Source organism: Lutjanus erythropterus, chromosome 15, assembly GCF_056507025.1.
Source record: "Lutjanus erythropterus isolate fLutEry1 chromosome 15, fLutEry1.hap2, whole genome shotgun sequence".
In the NCBI taxonomy this organism is placed as follows: Eukaryota; Metazoa; Chordata; class Actinopteri; order Lutjaniformes; family Lutjanidae; genus Lutjanus; species Lutjanus erythropterus.
Genome location: NC_139331.1, coordinates 12,660,696 through 12,681,066, shown reverse-complemented (window position 1 = coordinate 12,681,066; position 20,371 = coordinate 12,660,696). Strand labels below are relative to the sequence as shown.

The following is a 20,371-nucleotide window of genomic DNA, read 5'->3' as shown; positions in this document are numbered from 1 at the left end:
ATTTTTGGTGTGGATGTACCTGCTTTGAGTAAGGAGCAATTGGTGGCTAACCTTGCCTTTGGCCTGCTACACAACAGCCCCGTTAATAAGGGAATGGGCAGGGAGTTCCTCTGATTTCCCAGTCAAGGGGGGAATGCAGCCATCATATCAAAGTAGACATCGAAAGTGCTTCTTCTGCTATCACCCCCTCTTCATGAGATCGCGCACACTACCTGCATTTACCAAACCTGACAAAATAAAAGAGCTGATTTAGTATTGCTTGTCAGGTTATCTTAAAGGGATAGTTTTGATTATTTTTTTTTAAGTGGGTTTGTACAGTATGAGGTACTTATCCATTGTCAGTGTATGACCTACAATAGATGGCGGTCAGCACGCTCCCAGTTTGGAGAAGCAGCAGGAGTACCGGTGTAGAAAGCTAAGTAATGTACTGCTGTGGAGGGGGTCAGCAATCAATCAATCAATCAATACGATACAGTTAGAATAGTTTCACCACATTACTCTGCCATCACACAATCTTTAATGTTGGTAAACTGCTGTTCTACAAGCTAAATATCGCTCTCTCCACGTCATCCAGAAAACTGGGAGTTGCTGGTCTACTGCTGCCTCGATCTGTCGCTTGTGTGACTTCAGTGAAACCGAACTAGCCCTTTTAAACACAGAAGTCACACAATAACACAAACTCACTAACTGATCGATGCAGAGGTAGACCAGAAACGTGTTCTGCGAGGTTCAGTCACTGATTTTGCCGATAGAGTTTGGTTGGTTTTGGAGATCGCGATATGTGGTTTATGTAACAGCGGTTTCCTGTTGGAAAAGGCTGTCTGTCAGTAGGGTATAACAATAAAAATATTCTAAATATAGCATACAATTGCTGCTGCCATCTACTGTGGGTAATACACTGACTAATATTAAGTACTTCATACAGCCCCACCTAAAAAAAAAAAAGAAACTATCCCTTTAACAATGTTAGTAATAATGTACAACATCTAAGCATCTCAAAGTGGCCTTAAAAGCAAGTCACTGGTTTTTAAACAAAGAATTGGTGTATTCATTCAGTCCTTCTTAATTTAAATCAGCCACATTGGTCCCCACTATTCTAAAATGTGGACCTCGTTAGGTTTTTGATTTTTATGGAGACATTCTGAGTCATTACTCGAGCAGTCCAAATCAGCCCTCTTACTTTTACAGGAACCCACACTGCATTTTGGAGCTCATGTAGTACATATATATACATTTACCACAGGCCTGTGCTTAAGTGTGGCAGAGTTGTGCTGTTGTTGTGTTGTGGCTTCTGACCGGACATCACAGCGTTTGGCCAGAGGTTAAAGGTCACAGTGTGTTTGTGTGTGTGCGTGCGTGTATGTGCGTGAGAAAGAGAGAGAGAGTGAGAGAGAGTCTGTTTGTGAATGAAGTGGCTGCATGTGAGCCACCAGGAAGCATTTTGGGATGATTTAAGTTTTAAGGGGGGCGTGGGATGGGAAAGAACAGAAGGGGAAGGGGGTCTGTTTCATGTGAACTGATTGAAGAGGATGTCTTTGTTAGTTTGGATACTTTTTATATATAAAGGAATTAATGCAAAAAAGAAGCATAAGGCTAGAATGTATGTGTAGGGGAGTACTGCTGTCCTGTTAGTTCATACCAATATTTTAAGTAAATAAACAGTTGTGTTTCCATATCCACTTTTCCTTCTGTTGTTGATTGTGTCATTAAAAATCCTCTCTTGTCACACAGTTTTATATTTTTCATCACATTAATGGTTCAAGTTACAGTATGTGGGGTGTTTTTCAAAATAAAAGCATATGTGTTTTTTTTGTTTTGTTTTGTTTTTTTTCTAACTGATTTGTTTGTCTCTAAAGATTTAAAAACAGTAGTACTCAGTGCTGAATATAGAGTACGTTTACTCAGGTAGTGCACAAATATGGCACTTTTTTTTACTTGTATTCCATATGTACTTTTTACACTATTACAATTATCTGACAGCTGACAGGATCATTACACCCCAAGCAGAAGTTTTCCAATGACTGACTTGTGAAAATTACTTTTTGGATGTACAGAACTTTTCTTCTGCTGTCTAACTTTTAGATGACTGTTAATTTAAACTTACATCAATTTTATCTGTAGGTTATTGGGTAAAAATTAACATGAACAGTGTATGCCAATGTAGGCGTGAAGGCAATACTGGGGGCAGCTATAACCCTGTATCACAATGGCCCGCAAGCGACATGACCCAAGGTAAACACCTTGTTTGTCTGTGTTGACACACACCTTTGTTAGAAAATGAGCACATTTCACTAAATTTAAATGTAAGTATTTTTTAACTCAGTTCAAATAATTAGACTCTAGTTACCATTGGAACTGATCATATTATAGTTTTGTCCTTATTAATGAAAATGTATTAATTGTATTATTAATTAGAGCACGTTTATTTATTGTCAAAAGACAACAAGTTTATTTCAAGTAATCTGTGAGTTATGAGGGGAAATTAAAAAAGTGTTACACCTGCCCCTGATCTCCCCTATTAGCACTGTTACTTGAGCACAAGATCAGACTATTTCCTCCGTCACTGTTGGTACTATAATACACCTTAGAAAGAGTGTGTCAGTGACAGTCACGCTGCGTGAACGAACAACTCTCCCACCTCGTGTCGCCGCGGTGTAACTGCGTGTTCAGCAGCTCTCCCCGCCCGGAGCACGCGGGGCTCGGCTCTTCCTGACGTGGCGAGCCGCTAAAGGTCCACCGGTTCCACCGTGGGCTGCGGCGATTGGGCAGATAACCTGTTTGACAATTTTTGCCAAAAATGTAAATACACAGGTGGCGGCGGCATGAGTGAGTTTGTGGTTTATGTAAATAAAGCAGAAGTGAAACCGTGTCACACTGTTCTGGTTTCCAGGCGCGCGCAGCCTGTGACAGAGGCAACATGTTTGGCAGATAGTTGGAGCAAAGACTTTGGATTTTAACACGAGGTAAGAAGAGTCATAATTACTAATAACAATAACGAGGTTAATAACAATTACTGACTTTGATTTCTAGAAGTTTCTGTAGCGCTACGTGTTGTTTATCAGGTTTTACTTCCTTTAACTTAAGGTTGAACGACATGCGCGCTAATGAAACAACAGACAGTACTAAACACATAGTCCAGAGGTGTGAGTAGGAAGCTCTGTACTGGAACTTTAAGGCTCTTTGCTGTGATTTATTTCACAGACATGGCCTACACACCCACTTTGGAGTGATTTTTTGGGTTCCACACCTGCAACATCCACCTGTCGCGTGTTTCCGTGCCCAGGTGCGGCTGCGCAGTCCTCATGCCTCAGCTGACGGGCACCGCGGTGCTGCAGCTGGTGCTGCTGCTCTCCGCTGTACCCGCGCAGTACTACATCGCCCGGTGGAGCGGCTCCACGGCGGCGCAGCGTTTCCACGCCACCACACGGTACGATCCGTGCGTAAAGACGGAGCTTTACTTTTTCCACATGAGCGTCAGTGCAGGGATCATCAGTGTGAGGAAGAAAAAGTCTATGAGATGGGGAAAATGTTTAATAAATTACTTTAAAATTAATTCATATGCATCACAGTCCCTATAGCAATATGATAACACTTCATGCATGACTCTGATTGAAAAAGAATGAATACGTTAATGTAGTACTTGGTGAACTATAACAGACGCAATACGTTAATCCATGTAACAGCTAAAATATTTCAATCTTCATGATGTGATCATCATGAGGGACAGGGCTAAAAATCTGACCTGTCACATGATTGTCCTGATTGACAATTCCAGAAGTACAGACACTGTATATTAATTGAAAAGTAAAATTCCTGAACTAAACTAACTATCCTACTTTTGGTCATTCTTCTCTGGCATTACTGTTTAAGTACACTGCTATGTTTTTGTCAATAAAAAATACATATATGAAAAGTTCTTATGCATTGGTAGTACATTTTGTTTAAATTTGGTGACCTTAATATTTCATTTTCAGTGTTAAAGAAGGACCAGATCACCACTTTATTTGCAAGATTCAACCATTTATTACCATCTCCATGAAACACTGATTGGAATTTGTCTTGGTGTGTGCTCAAACAGCCATACAAAGACATATAAACAATACAAAAACAAACACACATACACATGGAAATATCAATAATAATAATAATAATAATAATAATAATTACATGTCAACATAAGATAAATGAACAGCATAAAACATTCTATGAGAGTAGATAAAGGAAGAAACAGTTTTACTCAGAGTAAATATAACTCAAGTGTTTAGTAAATAAAAACCCACGAAGGTGCAGAGTTAAGGGCCCTCAATGCCTCAGGATGTGTGCTGTTACAGAATCAAGTGGTACTGCTTCTTGTACTGTGTAATCTTTTTCCTGAAGTAGGGGGAACAAAGAGTGGATGAGCAGGGTGAGAGGGGTCTCTTATTATTTTCAGACCCAACCTAAGCCGCAGACGCTTAGCAAATCTTGGCCAGTCATTTTTGATGCCATTTTCACCACTTTGTTAAGCTCCTTCCAATCCTTAGCTGAGCAGTTTCCATACCACACGTGAACGTGAGTATCACAAACATCACACATACCAGCCTCTGATACCTTAAACCTCCTGAACTGACAGAAAGAACAATTATTTATGGGCTTTCTGCACATGATTAACACTGATTGTCCATGTAAGACAAGAAGAAATGGTTGTCCTCTCTACAATCTCATCACTGATAACCAAAGACTGAAGCTCACGATCTTTGTTTTTGCAGAATCCACATTCATTACCTTGGTTTGGAGATGTTTCAGATTTTGTTAAGCACACACCACTCAACTAGTGAAGAGACTTGTGCTCTATAAGCAGATTCATCATTACGAGGGATCAGGCCTGTCACGGTGGTGTCATCCACAAATTTAAAGATTTTAAGTGAGTCAGATTCAGAGTTGCAGTTAACTGCAGACTTCCCTTCGAAGAAGACATGAACATCATTAACGACTCAGATCATTATGGTTGTAATAGCTTAGATGTTGCATTAATTAATGTTGTTCTTACATTAACTAATGTGTGTTATACTGTTACTTCTGTTTAATCTGTTAATCAGTATCCATGGTGTTTCAGGTTGCTTAGAATTTGGAAAGAGTGGAGAGCATCTTACCTCAATGGCACTGTGTGGATGGAGTGGGCAAGTCAGCAAATGTCCAAAGTCCAGTGAGTATCCAAATTCAATCCAAATTTATTTATAGAGCACATTTAAAAACCAAAGTGCTGTACAATCAAACTACAGCAAAATTCACATTGTTTCTTTGCAAAATGCACAGAAACAAAACAGTAAAAAGACAGAGAATAAACAATAAAACTGTCAAACTGAGTTTGGGATGTTTGTTGTTTTAATGTTGCAAAGTATGGTATGTTCATGTTTTCCCATCCTATCAAGCACTACTTCTATCCCCTTTAAAAGTGATTTTAAACACACAGTCTGGTCACCTGTATATTATTTTTCCTTTTCAAAGGTCTTTTGTTGGTTTGGGGAACGATGAGCAAATGGTACCAGAGTCGCTTCCCGTAGAGACCATGCTTTTTGACAATGACCTGGGATTCTTTGGAGGTATGTCAGATTTGTCATATTAGATTTTTTTTAATTTTATTTTTATATTTTTCATCTGTATTCCAACTTTGTTCCCCATATCTTATACTACCCTGTTTCTGCTATTTTCATGTTATGATTTGTTCTCCTTGTCACATGCCTGAACTGCAGCTCTTTAAATACTACACCCTGTCTTAATCATATGGGTTGTGCAGTTAACTACTAGCCACATTAATCTTTCTAAAGTGTTGTTAATATACCATAAAGGGAACCTAAACTTACTTGGTTTAAAAGGTATTGTCATATATGTCATAATAAAGTCAAATCTTGATGCATGTGATGTGTCCTTTTGTGAGACAGTGAATAATCTTTGGGTTCAAACTGAATGCAGCACAAAGGATTATCTCCTTCCTCCCTGCAGCCTCCAAAACAGCACGCAGCCCTCGTCCTCCGTACGTGTTTCTACGGGTCGGTGAGGTGGTGATGGAGAGGAAGGATCATATGGTTGGGGTGGTGGTGAGCTGGGACCCTGAGATGCGGGCCCCTCCAGAGTGGGTCGACAGAATGTATTCCAACTCTGAGGTTAGCAGCCACAACACTACACAACTACTGCTCCTTCTTTAAAGTCTTCCCTTCTTCATTAACTTTCTGTTTCACATATTCATGGACATGTTCTACTTTAAAATAAGGCTTTGAAAGTTTAACATTTACCACTTCAGTGAGTTCTCTGACTGTGGGTATTTGCAAGCAGGGCCTCAAAGCAGAGAATACACCTCATTATAAAGTGCTGTTCAGCGGGCCTGGACCTTCCTCTGTGTTAGTTGGATACCTGCCTCAGACACAGCTGGAGCGCATCACTGGGATGAGGGTATGTACTGACAAACACAGCACACAAACACACACAATCGCACACATTGAAAACATCTTGGACTCACTGTTGGATGTTTCTAGCCGGACATTCCCACCTTGGAGAACTACTTCACACATTTTGATGGGGAGCGCTTTGTCATGCAGCCCTGGCTCAGAGAGATCTTCCCCGAGGACGACAATGACGAGAATGTGAACTTCTGACTGTTCGGCTGTGATTTCTTTAGCAATACTGACCTGGTAGTCATATTGAGCAGATTGAGGATCATTTTCAAATCCCACCTTGCTGGATGTCAATGTGAGGGTGTCTTTTGCAGATTTTGGAGCAACACTGGGACTCACTTATGAATTGTTGTAATTTTGCTTTCAGTTGTCTAATTTTTACTTTGTTGAGCTGTACAAATAGACAGTATTTTAATTTGATGTGCCAAAAAGTAGAAGTAAAAACGTTTATTTTAAAGTTTGGCTTATTTTAAGGACAGATTAGAATGCCTGAGGTTAAAGGGATAGTTTGGGTTTTCTGAAGAGGAGTTATATGAGGTATTGTCCATGGTCAATGCATTAGCTACAACAGATGGGAGTCAGCACACCCCCAGTTTGGAGAAGCAGAGAAGTTACGCAATGAACTGATGTAGATGGGTTCAGCAACAAAATATATTTCAGCCACCGGGAACCTACTGTTATAGAAGCAAAATATCACTCTCTCCAAACCAACCAACCATAGATGAAATCAGTAATTTAACCTCGGAGAACACAGGAGTTGTCTATTGCTGGTCTATTGCTGCCTCGATCTGTTTGTTATTTTGTGTTATTGTGTTACTTTGGTGAATCCAAACTAACCCTTTAAAACACTTAAGTCACACGATAAGACAAACTAAACAGTAGAGGCAACAAGTTCCTCCTGTGTTCTGCAACCTACAATTACTGATCTTGCAAATGGACTTTGGTTGGTTTGGAGAGAGTGATATTTGGTTTATAAAGCAGCTGTTTCCTGTCAGAAAATGCTGCCTGATGGCAAAGTAAAGAAGTGAAAATACTCTAAATATGGGGTACATGTAAACTGATGGTGATTTTTTTTTTAGGCACGCCTTTCTTAAATGGCTAAAATACGTTTTTTACGTGTTTTTGCTGACCCAGTCAACAGCAGTGCATTGCTTCGCTGTAGGTAATACTTACTATCAATAAATACCTCATACAACACCAGTCCAAATAATCTGAACTATCCCTTTAATGACTGCCTGATTTGAATGGCTGGAGTTCAAGTTAAATCATAACAGTAAATGCTTGAAATGACAAAAATGTCCTTATAAATCTATGTAGTTTTTTGCAAGTAGTTTTTGTAGTGGCTGAGGTAGGAAAAAACCTTGAAAAACTGCACTTTTGTTCAGCCATTACACCTACGCAATAAAATACTTTAAACTGTGACAATCTCTCTTTGGTTTCATGAGTCAAAGGCAAAAGTCTTCAAAGTTTTTTCCTGCTTCTGTCTCTGAGGCTGAAGGACACAGACACCCGTGACGAGGCAGTGATTGTAGGTGTACAGGGAAGGTGAGGACGGGGCGTGCCTCCGCCCTCTTCATCCTCGTTCCTCCACTCCCTTGTCTCCTCCTCTCTGACCAATAGAGGAGGTCCCAAAGTCTGCCCCAGGAGCTGACTGACTTCACAGGCCTTCTGCTGAGCATTTTCTACCGCTGACACACATGCACGCTGCCTAGAACACAGGAAAACCCCAGTTATAATTGCTGCATGTCATCAAAATAGAGAGGAATCTGTCCAGATATTACGGTGCTGTTCAGATGTGTGTTTTTATACCTCATTTGACTCAAGCATTCAGCACTGTGGAAGAATAGCGGTGTTCCCACACAAACACTCTTGTCGAGCTTCTCCAGCAGGACGTTACACACTTGCTCCATCTTCTCAAAATCTGAGAAAGTGACCACGACCTGTGAGAACATTTTGTACAATGTCATATGCAACTGAACACACAAACTGCAGCATCAGTGAAGGGTTCATAGCATTATGACACATTTGGATCATTAGTGTTTATCAAAATACTGTACCTCTGCATCCATGTTATACTGGTCTGCCTCTCGGTGGAGAAACCTCCTCACTGAGGTGTCTTTATCACTGACACCGTGTTGTCTAAGCAGAATGAGAGCATGAAAAAATGTTACATTAATTGCTATGAAGGCAAAATGACAGAATGTATCTTAAAATGTAAAAAATATACATATTTCATACAAAATAAGCAGTGAGCATACATAGAAATAGAGCTACTAATTTAACAGATATGACAATAAAAGATCTAAAAGTAGATTCAACTGTTATTTAATTATTACTTTTTGCAAAAGTAACATGTTAAATTGTTTTTGCAAGGATGTTAATGACTAATGAATCTATCAACATAATCAATCAATTAAGTAAGGTTTTATGTACCATTTGTCCTGAACTCAAAGGGTTTCTCCTAGTTTAGTTTGCTCTGCCTATTTAATCTAGAAATGGTAGTAATTGTGCCCCATTTTAAACTGTTTTGTTTGGCAGAACCATATGTTGAATAAGGACAGGCCAACAACAGCAACTGCCCCCCCCCCTTAATATACTTTATTGTAATAGTACAAGAATTTGCAGACATCTACATTTGCTTTCATAAATTCTCATGCATATAGTATTTTTATAATATTTATATATTTTATAGTGGAAAATAACACTGAAGAAACAAAAGAAAGTCGTAATGATGGTAATAAAAATGGTAAATTAAAAGAAAGGGAACAAATAAAAAAGCTGCAGTTCCAAACAAGAGCCTTATTATTCTATTACTCTTTTCATTTAAATGGTTTGTGCTTCATGACTTGTTAGTTAGGTTTCACACAGCTGATGTGCCACTTGAATTGTTTAAATAAAACCTAAACAGAGAAAAAGACAAGCATTTTGTATCTTATTAATGATTAAATAAAAATGTACACTTTTAAACGTTTTGCCCAGTTAGCTGTTTGTGTAACATTACATAAATACAGACTGTAGAATAGTTTGCCCAGTAGCTTATCAACATTTCAGCACTGATCAGTTAGGAACCGTCACTGGTTTAGTAACAGTTCTCCATATCCATCCCAAAATATCACTATACTAAAGTACAATTCTGAGTTGCTTTACATGAGTATTTCCATTTTATGTTACTTCATATACCTAAAACCTCGCAATTTTTAGTCCACTGCATTTTATTGACAGTTTGTTTTTTAAGGGTAAGTTGAATTCCTATTAAAATGCTTTTACCTTACAGCATCAATAATTAAATTATCAATCTGAACTGGAAACTTTTACTACTACTACTGATATTTCTGGTTGTAGCAGTTAGTTTGATAATTTCCCATCGAGGTTGTATAATTTACTCACCTTTTTCACAGCAGCCCTGTTGGTAGGATAATCACAAGTGCTGCCAATAATACTAATTAAGGTCTCGTTACATTTAGTGCAGCATAGCATTTCCACTGAACCTTAATTAGCATCAGTAGTAACACCTGTGTTAACTCTACCAGTTCATGTCACTATGGCTGCTGTGGAAAAGGTCTGTCGAAGTTATCAATACTTCTTCCACAGTTCAATAAGAGCACTTAATATAAACTTGATCAATAGCTCCAACTTCCTTTGCCAATTTACACAGTGGCTATTAATCTTACTTGTCATTTTGTTGATACCACTGTACTGTAATGACTCCGTGAACAACAGTAACTAGCTAGCTAGTTTGAACATTTCGTTTAGTTGCCACAGTGAATGCTACCTGACGTTAGCTAACTAACTAGCTTAGACTGGAAACTGCTGTCCACTCGTACAAAGTTAGACGGTTGAAGAGTTTCTTCACCTGACGGCCTGTAAGATGTATTCAAGTCTCCGTGAGACGCTGCTGGTCACCTCGTTGACTGACTCTTTGCTGCTGCCCACACTGACCCGCACTGATACTCGGTCCGCCGGGCAACAAACCTCCGCCGTCCCCGTCACCTGCACCTCCCTCAGCCGGTTACCGCTGGGACTGGTCCGCGGCCCCCGCTCGTTCTCATTACCGGATAATTCACGACCAGCAGCCGGTAATATCGCAGCAAAGACTCGACTCTGGTTGTCCATGATAGTAGACACAAACCAATTTCCCGCTGCTATGGCAATAGCCGCAGTGCTCGTCGGGATTTGTAGGCGACTTCAGTCAAAGAACTACAATCAGATCCTGCCTTTCTAAATGAAGAAAGGATATTTGTTAGATAATCGTGTTAGTAAAATGCACAGCCTTGCAGCCAGGGCCAAAAACATTTATGGGGTCGGATACCAACTCATGTCTTTATTAATCTCACCCATACTCTGTTGAAAATAAGTTATTCTGGTATGAAGGAGGTTGCTGCAATATTTGCAGCCATTTTCTTCTGTTCTCCCTGTTTTCTTGATATGAAATGTGCACTGGACCAGCCAGCAGTGACAAATAACTATGTAGGTTACTCAAACAGAGAGTAGGGGATCTTATCACAGAGGTAAACTGTCACACTGGTTATATCTCCAACACCAGATAGCGCTATCTAAAAAAATCTAAACACAGTTGCATGTGCAATGCACTATTATTTTGTTATTTTGCTCTTGACATGCAGTATATATAACTGTAATCTGAGGTAAAAATTTTCACATTTTTAAAACAAAATTGTGCTATTTATGTAAAAAATCTCTGATAAGTAAGTGTGTACAATTATATCATGTTCAGATACATTATTTTTGCACAAAATAGAGGAGAGTAAAGTTGTATTTTGATACCTTAATCAAAACACTAAATCTAGTTTGTGGTTTAGCAAAAGCCACATCACTCTGAGGCATGTTGTCTCAGTGCTTTTGGAGCAAATCACCACGTGACAATTTGCCTTATGCTTTACACAGTAATAGTACTTAAATTTTTATGAACAGTGTGGCCACAAAATAGTCAAAGTAAACAGGAGAGTGCCTAATTAGAAGACAAGATAATTACTGCAGTACTGAAAAGTGTTATCAATGCATATTTCATAATTTAGTAGTGCACAAACAGCTATTCACAAACAGCAGCTCATGCAAATTATAATTATTAAATCACACAGTTGTATGGCAGCTGGTCAGGTGCCATGACAAGTTGTCCAGACATCCACCCATTTACTCTTCTACTGTCCTCCTCACTGTCTCCCCTCGAAATCTTGAGGCTCAACAAAATTTATAGATTATGGTAATTTTTCCTAAATCTTTAGGGGTTTATTCTACTAAATCATAGATGTAATTTTAGCATTCATGAACATAATTAATAATTGTCGTAGTTAAAATGGATCATTCTAGAAAGTCTTAGATGTAGCTTCTTTTATTCAGTGTTTACATATTTCTGGATGATGGATGTGTAATTCTTGTTTTCTTTAATTATATTTTTAATACTTAATATGGTAGACTTAGTATATAGCTTCTGAAAACGATGCAATTAAAGTGTCTGAATATAACTGCATATTTACTGCAATTTTTAGAAGTCAGATGAACTTCACCTCACCTTGAGAGTAAACCAGACGAGGCAGCAGCAGCAGGATCTGGTGAGAAACATCCTGTTAGAGCCACCTGTAGGCTGCCTGTAGTTTGCAGAGTGATTAAGTGGAGGCAGAGGAGATCCCCCTTCTTTTTCATGAAGATGGACTTGAACAGAGAAGGTGAGTTGTTTATATATATATATATATATATATATATATATATATATTATTTTTATTTTATTTTATTTTTTCCCTGCCCACCTTCACCTGTCTTGTCCAATGAAGGAAAAAGCCCCAGAAATAAGCAGCTCTAATCCTCCTTGCGATCCAGAACAGGGAAAATATGACTATTGTAAGATAAAACTGTGCAAGTCACTTTGAATTAAGACATTTTAAAAAGGTGTTTTAGTTTGGGATGAGTTATGGGCCTTTTAATGTTTATTCATTTTATCTGATAAATGATATTATTATTAATGCTTGTTTATTAACTGGCCCCTGGCCTCCTGACATTTTGCAGAAGTGACCCAGAATGTTTAGACTGTTTCAAAAAATGAGCCAAAGTGATTCAGAAAAGCTGGAAATAATTAGCTTTTATTTAATAGTTGTTCATCATGAAGAAGCACGAGTCATTAGTCAGCTAAAATATGAAAAGATTTACACATGAAAAAGAATAATAAAGAATAAAATAATAAAATAGAATGATAAAGAAACAAAACAAAGAAATAGAAGAGAATAATATATTGATAAAATTATAATAAGAAATTCAAATATTTGATATCTGATATAGGCTTTATTTAAATTCTTTATGAAAAAATATTATGTTTCATTTGTTTTCAGTTAATGAGTTCATAAAATTTCTATGAATTATATACATTTTGTTATTCAGTTTTCCTGTCATTTCTTCATAATGCTTCTGAAAAGTTGGTGACATTGAGCTTGGCATGTGGGATGCAAAGGCCTTTTTAAGCTGTGTTCAGATTTCAAAGTGACCTGTCCCACATTATCAAATTCAGGCAGATTTCATGAATTCATTTAATTAGTTCTTAATTTTACATTGATTTTAGGTTGCCAATTTTACATCCAGCAAATAAAAAATAGCCTTTTGGGTTAATTCTGGCATATTCAGTAATGTTTACTACTACGCGCTGTCGCCGGGAAATGAATGACTGAATGAATTTTAATTAATTAAGCTCACACCCCTGTCACCTGTCCATCCTTACAACCAATCACTTTCCGGTTTTCGAGTAGTCGGCCCCGCCTCTTCCTTTATAATGAGAGGTAAAAGTCACGTAGTGGCGTCTGAATGGCGGCCGGTGAAGTCAAGTCAGTCCGAACATCTCCGGAACCAGCCTATCAATCAACTCTCTGCAGGGCACGGTGAGTCGGTGAAGGCCACATGTTCATTTTCCCTTTCTTGCCATTTATTTTCTACTTTGACACTTTTAGGGTTTGATTTTGTGTTTGAGGGTGAACAGAACGCCTAGAGGGGAACCCTTGATTTGTGGAACTCTCGCGAGAATGGTGCGTTTGTTTCTCCGTTGTCCACCCTGTACAAACTAATTTTGTTTTTAAACGTGACAGCGCTGTGGTTAAATAAATATGGTGGCTTTACGGACAGAAAGCACTCGGATGGGGTTGTGGAAAGATCATGGTTTGGGTTAAAAATGATCACTCTCGCGAGATCTTTCGTGGGTCTGGGGTTCTCGTACTGGGTATACTTCCGTGTTCGACTTTGGTTTGCATTAGCGGGAAATCCCGAAGAGGAGTTTGTGTGTTCCCTTAGGATTTGAACTGAATTACATGGAACTGGACTGATCTAGTTTTGTGTTCTTTGATGCAACATTTGAAGTTTAAACTTGCGGTGTGGGTTTGTTTTACAGAGGATTTAATTCTTGCCTCACAAATAATTTATGAAACAGTTTATTGTGAAAAATAACCCGGTGTGTGTTAAAACGTGTGTTTATCCTTCATGAGGTTTTATTTTGATCAGGCCCTTTTGTCCTGTGAACTCGAAGTCAAACTGACACCAGGAGTTGACTTTGACAATGTCTGAGATTTTGCTTTGAGAGAGAAATTATTAATTTATTTGAGGGTTTAGATTTTGCTGTGTCTGAAAGAACTGAAAACAACAACAACAAACAACAGAAACCTGTCCAGATATCTCTAATTAACTTTGGTCGTGGTGATTTACTCTTTGGGGGTTAAAAACTAAACTGAACCATTAAAATTTTCCCACACATCCTAATTTGATTTGTTTGGTGAAGAGGGGTAACATGGGCCAAAGTCTGAGATACTGAATAAACTGAGTTATTTTTGCTGTTTACTGCTGAAACCCTGAAAAGTATTTTTCTGTGGAACTCTGAAGAGTTTCACAGAATATTTATTTTGGACTTGGCCCTGAAAATGACATTCTCTCTGTTTAAATGTGTGGGTTTTTTGGTTTTTTTTTTTTTTTTCCATTGTCCTGTCAATACACTGATTTATAATGAACTGACTTGTGCTGCATCATCACTGTGATTATTTGTGTGCTGTTGATCTGGTGGTTCATTCTTATGAAAAGTAGGTCTCTGTCAGAGTGTATTCATGTATCCATGTGAGGGACTGACCTTTAAAATCTCAAACGGTAAATTGTCAGACAAACTCTGGCACCTTAAAAACAATGATGAAATATTTTGCTGACAATCTTAGTGATGGTGCAAAATGTTGAACAAGGAATGAATGACAACAACTCAAACATGATCTAAACATCTTTTAAAAGATTAGGCCTCAATCAACAGTTTTTGACACAATTTGAAATGCAGTTACCCACATCCATCTATTCAGAACGTTTTATTCTAGTTTACTGACCTACACTTTCTATTCTTTCAGATGATCTGTGCTGCAGACTGTCGTCCGGCTCAGTTCATCACTCCAGAATCTTTTGGGCCTCTTCTGTTTTTCAGCAACAGTCACAGGTAGGTTATTTTTAATGCTATGAAACACAGGGTCATGAGACGTTTCTGAAAATTATTACTATTATTGTGGTTGGCATTATTTTCACACCATTTTGTGCATTCTGTGTGTAGTCAGTCCTTAAATCTTGATTCAGATTTATTCTATACATGTGTTTTGCTCTATTTGGCTTTTTAATGCATAGTTATCTATAGTTGTTAAAAAACAGACTAAAGTTTTATAGTTTCATTGCCTTGATATCATTTGGGACAGTAAATGAAATATAATGGCTCTATTACTTGTTACAAATGTTAACCACTTTTGAAGGATCATTGCAAAACGTGTTTTTGTGCATGCTGTTTGAAGAATATCAGCTGTTCTGTCCTTTTGGGGAATGTAAAAAATGTGTGTTTCCTGTTGTGACAGAGGTGTTCTGAGAGTACAGCCTGCTGACTTTTACCATATTATATACATCATTGGAACATATTGTCTGTCTGTTTTTTTTTTTTTTTTTTTTTTTTTTTTTTTTTTTTTTTTTTTTTTTTTTGGTGAACCTTTCTCACAATAAAGATTTTTAAAAGAAGTCTTGCCATTGTCTTCATAATGACACTTGTAGTATCATTCACGAGGATGAATATATGTGGGATTGTTGCTGTTTGTTACAGTTCTGCCACTTTGGTTAGCTGAATGCTCACCTGAGTGAAGTAAGTCTGGTAAGGAGGCAAATATAACACTGAAAAAAATGAACTGCAACATTATGAAACTTATTCTATTGAAATATAAGCAATGTAGGTTGTGTGATTTGATTAATTTAAAACATACAAGGTCCATTCCAAAAGAGATAAACATGCAGATTATCATGTAATCTTGATTATATACAAACTATTATGTTTTATTAATAATATGTTGTCCTTGATAATTATGACTGTTAGTTTCAACAAAATATATGTAAACTAGATACATGGGGAATATTCAGTAAATGATTTATTTAATCATTCAGTCAGATTTTGAGTGTAATTTGGTTTAACATTGAAGCACCAGTGTGAGTTAAATAATTTGCTTTTCAGGTTTTTGACTTTCATTGAAGAAGCCAGGCAAGCGTGTCCAACTCCAACTCTGGATAGCAGCATCCCTCACTGAACTTCTCAGGCTATTTTTTCTCATGAAATTCAACTGACTATTTGTGTTTTGAGTCCCAGAGACAATCCTGATCTAGAGATATTGATTGAACATTAAAAAAAAAAAGATCCTCAATTTAATATTGGCTAGCTTATAGAGAAAGGAAATGTCAAATGGAAAAATGTTCTCATGAGATGGGAACTTGGTGCTGGTGTTCTCAAAGTGTCCTTGAACTCTGCCATTTCTAGGTGTCTGTGCATGAGATGCAAACTGTATAAATGCAGCCATTTACACACAGTATATTACCATTTTACCTGTAGGTGTACTATCAGTCACCATAATATTATTTCATGTATAGCACCTATATACAGATTTTCTCTTATCAAACCAGAGGAAAACAGGGTGCACATGTAGTCCAAGTATCACTTCAGTTAGTCAGCAGCTCTGTTTGGCCAGCAGATGGCAACAAAGTATTACATAATGGCATAATATAAAGCATGAAAGTGCATAATCTTCAGTCCAAGAGTGTAAATTTTGAATTTACTTTTTTATATATATAATTCAAGAATTAAGCTTTCTATTTTAGAGAATAATTCTATCAAATATTTATTAAAGCATTCCTGGTGGTTGAAAGAGGAGAATAATGATAACAGTGGATTTACTTGTAATGTATCATGTTGTAATTATAAACTACCTACAAATGCATAAATAACTAAATGTTATATTAAATTAATATCACTTCTTCGGGTTAGTTTACATGTTTTAAAGCAGCTTTTAATGATTAGTGACCAGACTTCTTAAGGCCCTAATCAGTGATCTGTCTACAGTCATTCTGTGTACTCTAGACCTATTATGTGCCCTCTTCTTTCATTTTTCAAGAACATTTGGGAGCAGCAGAGATTCGATCCAATTCTGGACACTGGTTTCTTTAAACAGCAAAGTTTGTTTGGTTTCCCTTGAGTATTAAACTGTGAAACGGGCTTTATAATCACAACCTAAAAATACAAGGCCATATTTGTTGTTATTGTCTCTGGTTTCGCCGGTCCCCCGGTATGCTCTCTGAAACTCGAGATCTGATGCGCGGCTCCAGCCAAGAAAGATGCAAGCGCCCTACAATAGGCTGTTTTCATATGAAAGAAAGAACGAGGAAAAGAGGACACCGTTTAATGTTGAATCTTCATGGAAGTCCAGTGTTTTCCTCGAGTGGCCTGCCGACCATTTTCATCCTTATCTCTTCTGATGAGGGTTCAAAGTTTGCTTTTTTTTCCCCAGTGTCCCACACCTGTCCTGATTTACACTTTCAGCTTTCAACAACCATTGTCCCAAGGTTTTTTTTTTTTTTTTATAAAATAAATATTGGTTAAAAACTTTATTTCAGTTTAATCTGCTTGTTGTACACATATGAGCACTCACACAACACTTACATATGAGTGAACAACTGACATCATTTTGGGTGTTTGGGCCCAATCAGTTTTGATTTTTCTTTTAGTCATTGATTGAGTTACTGTTTCTGGTTTATTTCTGTTTGATCAATAAATGCATCGCTGTAAACTGCTGTGCAAATACAAACCTGTTTCTGTTACAGCAGTAGGTGTTTATATGAACACAAACTTTGAACATGTTTCATAATTTTACTGTAAACACCATGCCAGTGTGTAAGCACATGCGTGGCACAGGATAGAGTTTGTGCTGGAGCAACCTCATATTTCTCAAATTTGAACACTTAATAAGATGACAGATACAGTATTTCATGATACTACAACTGCAACAATTAGTCTTTTAGATGTCAACTATTAAGTTCACTGCAAACTATTTTAATAACTGCTTGTGTTTTTAAAAGAAAAAATGCCCAAATTCTCTGATTTTTAACTTCTAATTGTGAATATTTTCTGGTTTCTATAGCCCGCTGTGTCAGAAAACTGAGTATATTTGGTTGTGGACAAAACAAGGACATTGCCCTCGGCTTTGGAAACACTGATTGATGTTATTGTTAGTTGGAGCCCTACATAGCAGATAAACAAGAAAAATTAAAATGCAATGATAAGTGTCTCTTCTGTCTTTTCCCAGACACCGTATTTTTGTTTCCCAGGTGCTCATTTTATTTATTATCAATCTTATTTTCGAGTATTGCTTCTGACTCTGCTGTCTCCTTCCTCTGACCAGAAAGATGGTTCTCCCACAATGATTTTTAATGCTTATAGCAGCATAGCCGGGCGCTGTGATGTTGTGGTAAATGAAAGTGGTGGTAAATTATTTGTTCTGTTGGCGATCATCGTAAGGTTACCAACCACTTACATAAACAAGAACCCATTTTACTTATAAAAGCATTAATTCTTCTTTTGCCCCAATGTTTGTATAACTACCATCAGTTTAATAGCGCTTACTGTGATGTCTGCCATGAAATGATGTTGTAAAGATTTATGCAAACCAAAAAAAAAAAGTTGGTTGCATAAATAAAAGGCTACGTAAACTGAATTGAGGGGGTTTTGCCCTCCGCTGTGTCCCAGGATGTTGGGTGAAAAGGGTCTGGGGGACCTCAGATGGAGCCTGTGGCCACTTAGGGAAAAGGATTTGACTGTAATGGTCTCTGAATCTGTTGATGTGTCTCTCGCTCTCTCAGATGAAGTAATAAAGTTAGCTGTGTTGGAGGCCCTCCATGTCTCTCCATAGACCACAATCAAGGCCCATGCAGTTTTATTGCAGTTTTATTTTCATATTGTCCAAGAAATCTCCAGACTCCCTCCTGTGCCCGTTGCCATAAATCGTATATTTTGACTGTATTTCTTCCACTCTGCGTTTTTTATTTATGGGTGAAGGCGATAAAACATGCAGCGTGCACTCTGTGTGTCCACAGCTGTCATCTGTCTAGGACTTTATTGTTAGAGGGAAAAAAGTCAAGTTTCATTTTTTATTTCCCTGCACAAATCTCCCCCCCTGTTAAAAACAGATGCTGATAGAATGAGAAAACTCAATAAATGGAGATTTTCATTGTTTACGTCTCCACAGACTCTTCCGATGAACAGTTTTATTGGTTATAAAAGCAACAGTATTCAGCTCTGTTTAACAATAGGTTCAGGTGGTGATCATTGTTTCATCAGCAGGAGGTGCTCTGAACTCACGGGCTAATAGTCAACTCATAACTTGAGCTGCAAATTCTTGCTCATTAGATGAATAAGATGGACAATGTCTGCGTCTCACTCTGTCATTATGTTATTTAGCTTTCATAGTCTGAAGAAAAGTTGAGTTTTCACGACTGTATAATTATAGCATGAGTGTAAACAGGGTCATAACATTTCCACGCTGTGACCTGCGCTGAGACGGGTTGTGTGTGATTTTAAGAAGGACATGTTGCAGAAAAGATCACGGTGCTGTTTGTGTGTTTTCTCGTACATGTAGAGAGGATTTTGAATGAGATTACCTTTTCAGGTGCTGTGGGGCCATAGTTGTACCAAGACCGGAACAGACCAACAAATCATGACCAGAAACCAAAAAGGAGGTCTTGAATTTTACAGATTTTTTAAAAACTCAAATAACTGTACAGCTAACTCAAATAACAAATAACAGATTATACTTTCTATATAACAAAGGTGATCTAATCACTCCAAAAAATAAGTGCTAACAAGGATTCCTTCCTTATTGTTACCACTTATTTGAGAAAACCTGTATTTTTAGTGGCTAATTAATATAAAATGCCAACATGATTCACTTAAGGTCTTCATCAGGGCTTTGAACCAACAAACACAGGTATAACCACACCTACATATTGGCACCAGCCAAAGGGAGGTAATCACATGACCCAGATAGACATAACAGGTGAAACGAAATGCAAACATGAAATAATAACAGAAAAAAAGACCTAAAGTGGTCAAAACATGTTAGCATTTTAAATAATTTAGCAAATAAAGTAAAGGCTTTTTTATTTTTTCCTTTCTCCTCATTACCATTTATTTTTTGGAATGCCTCGATTACCTTCCTGTTTATCCTTCCTGTTTTTTCCCGTTTTCCAAGAGCACCTGACACATTGCTTATCTATAGAGCAATGAGTCAACACTTTTTCACCCCACTTTATTATATTTCTCAAAATTACAGTCTAAATTTGTTCCATAGCATTTTATTATTTTGTTGACTTACAAGAAGAGAGTTTTTTTTTTTTTTTTTTGCAAGAATTCAAACATACTCAACCTAACAATACTGGAATTGGCTTCTAAAATATAAAACATTTCAGTGTTTTCAATTGTTGCAATTCAATTTTAACTCTAGGAAATAAAAAAAAATGAGGACATGACCCCAGTGTCCTCAGTGGTAGCTGTGGAGCCGCTCAGAGGTCTCTGAGTCTCTGAAGACAGCAGTTGTACTGGGCCGTTGCCATGTGTGAATGTACTGGACTGT

General features: G+C 37.6%; 2 protein-coding genes across 4 annotated transcripts; one reads left to right on the top strand and one right to left on the bottom strand.

Annotated features, from left to right (window-relative positions):
• Nucleotides 1-2,483: 2,483 nt before the first annotated feature.
• LOC146314122 (uncharacterized) lies at nucleotides 2,484-7,316 on the top strand. Of its 3 annotated transcripts, XM_084737947.1 has the most exons (8): nucleotides 2,577-2,799; nucleotides 2,891-2,963; nucleotides 3,202-3,427; nucleotides 5,096-5,185; nucleotides 5,488-5,582; nucleotides 5,983-6,143; nucleotides 6,313-6,429; nucleotides 6,513-7,316. In XM_084737947.1, the coding sequence occupies exons 3-8, from the start codon at nucleotides 3,303-3,305 to the stop codon at nucleotides 6,630-6,632; spliced, it is 708 nt and encodes a 235-aa protein (XP_084594073.1). In that variant the 5' UTR covers nucleotides 2,577-2,799; nucleotides 2,891-2,963; nucleotides 3,202-3,302; the 3' UTR covers nucleotides 6,633-7,316. The 3 variants fall into 3 exon arrangements, with proteins under 3 accessions (XP_084594074.1, XP_084594073.1, XP_084594072.1); XM_084737948.1 differs by having other exon boundaries at nucleotides 2,484-2,963; nucleotides 3,284-3,427; XM_084737946.1 differs by having other exon boundaries at nucleotides 2,577-2,963.
• A 234-nt stretch (nucleotides 7,317-7,550) lies between these two features.
• On the bottom strand, nucleotides 7,551-10,563 carry irak1bp1 (interleukin-1 receptor-associated kinase 1 binding protein 1). The gene is made up of 4 exons (XM_084737944.1): nucleotides 10,285-10,563; nucleotides 8,489-8,570; nucleotides 8,241-8,371; nucleotides 7,551-8,139 (listed from the first exon to the last, which is right to left on the bottom strand). The coding sequence occupies exons 1-4, from the start codon at nucleotides 10,542-10,544 to the stop codon at nucleotides 7,893-7,895; spliced, it is 720 nt and encodes a 239-aa protein (XP_084594070.1). The 5' UTR covers nucleotides 10,545-10,563; the 3' UTR covers nucleotides 7,551-7,892.
• Nucleotides 10,564-20,371: the final 9,808 nt, after the last annotated feature.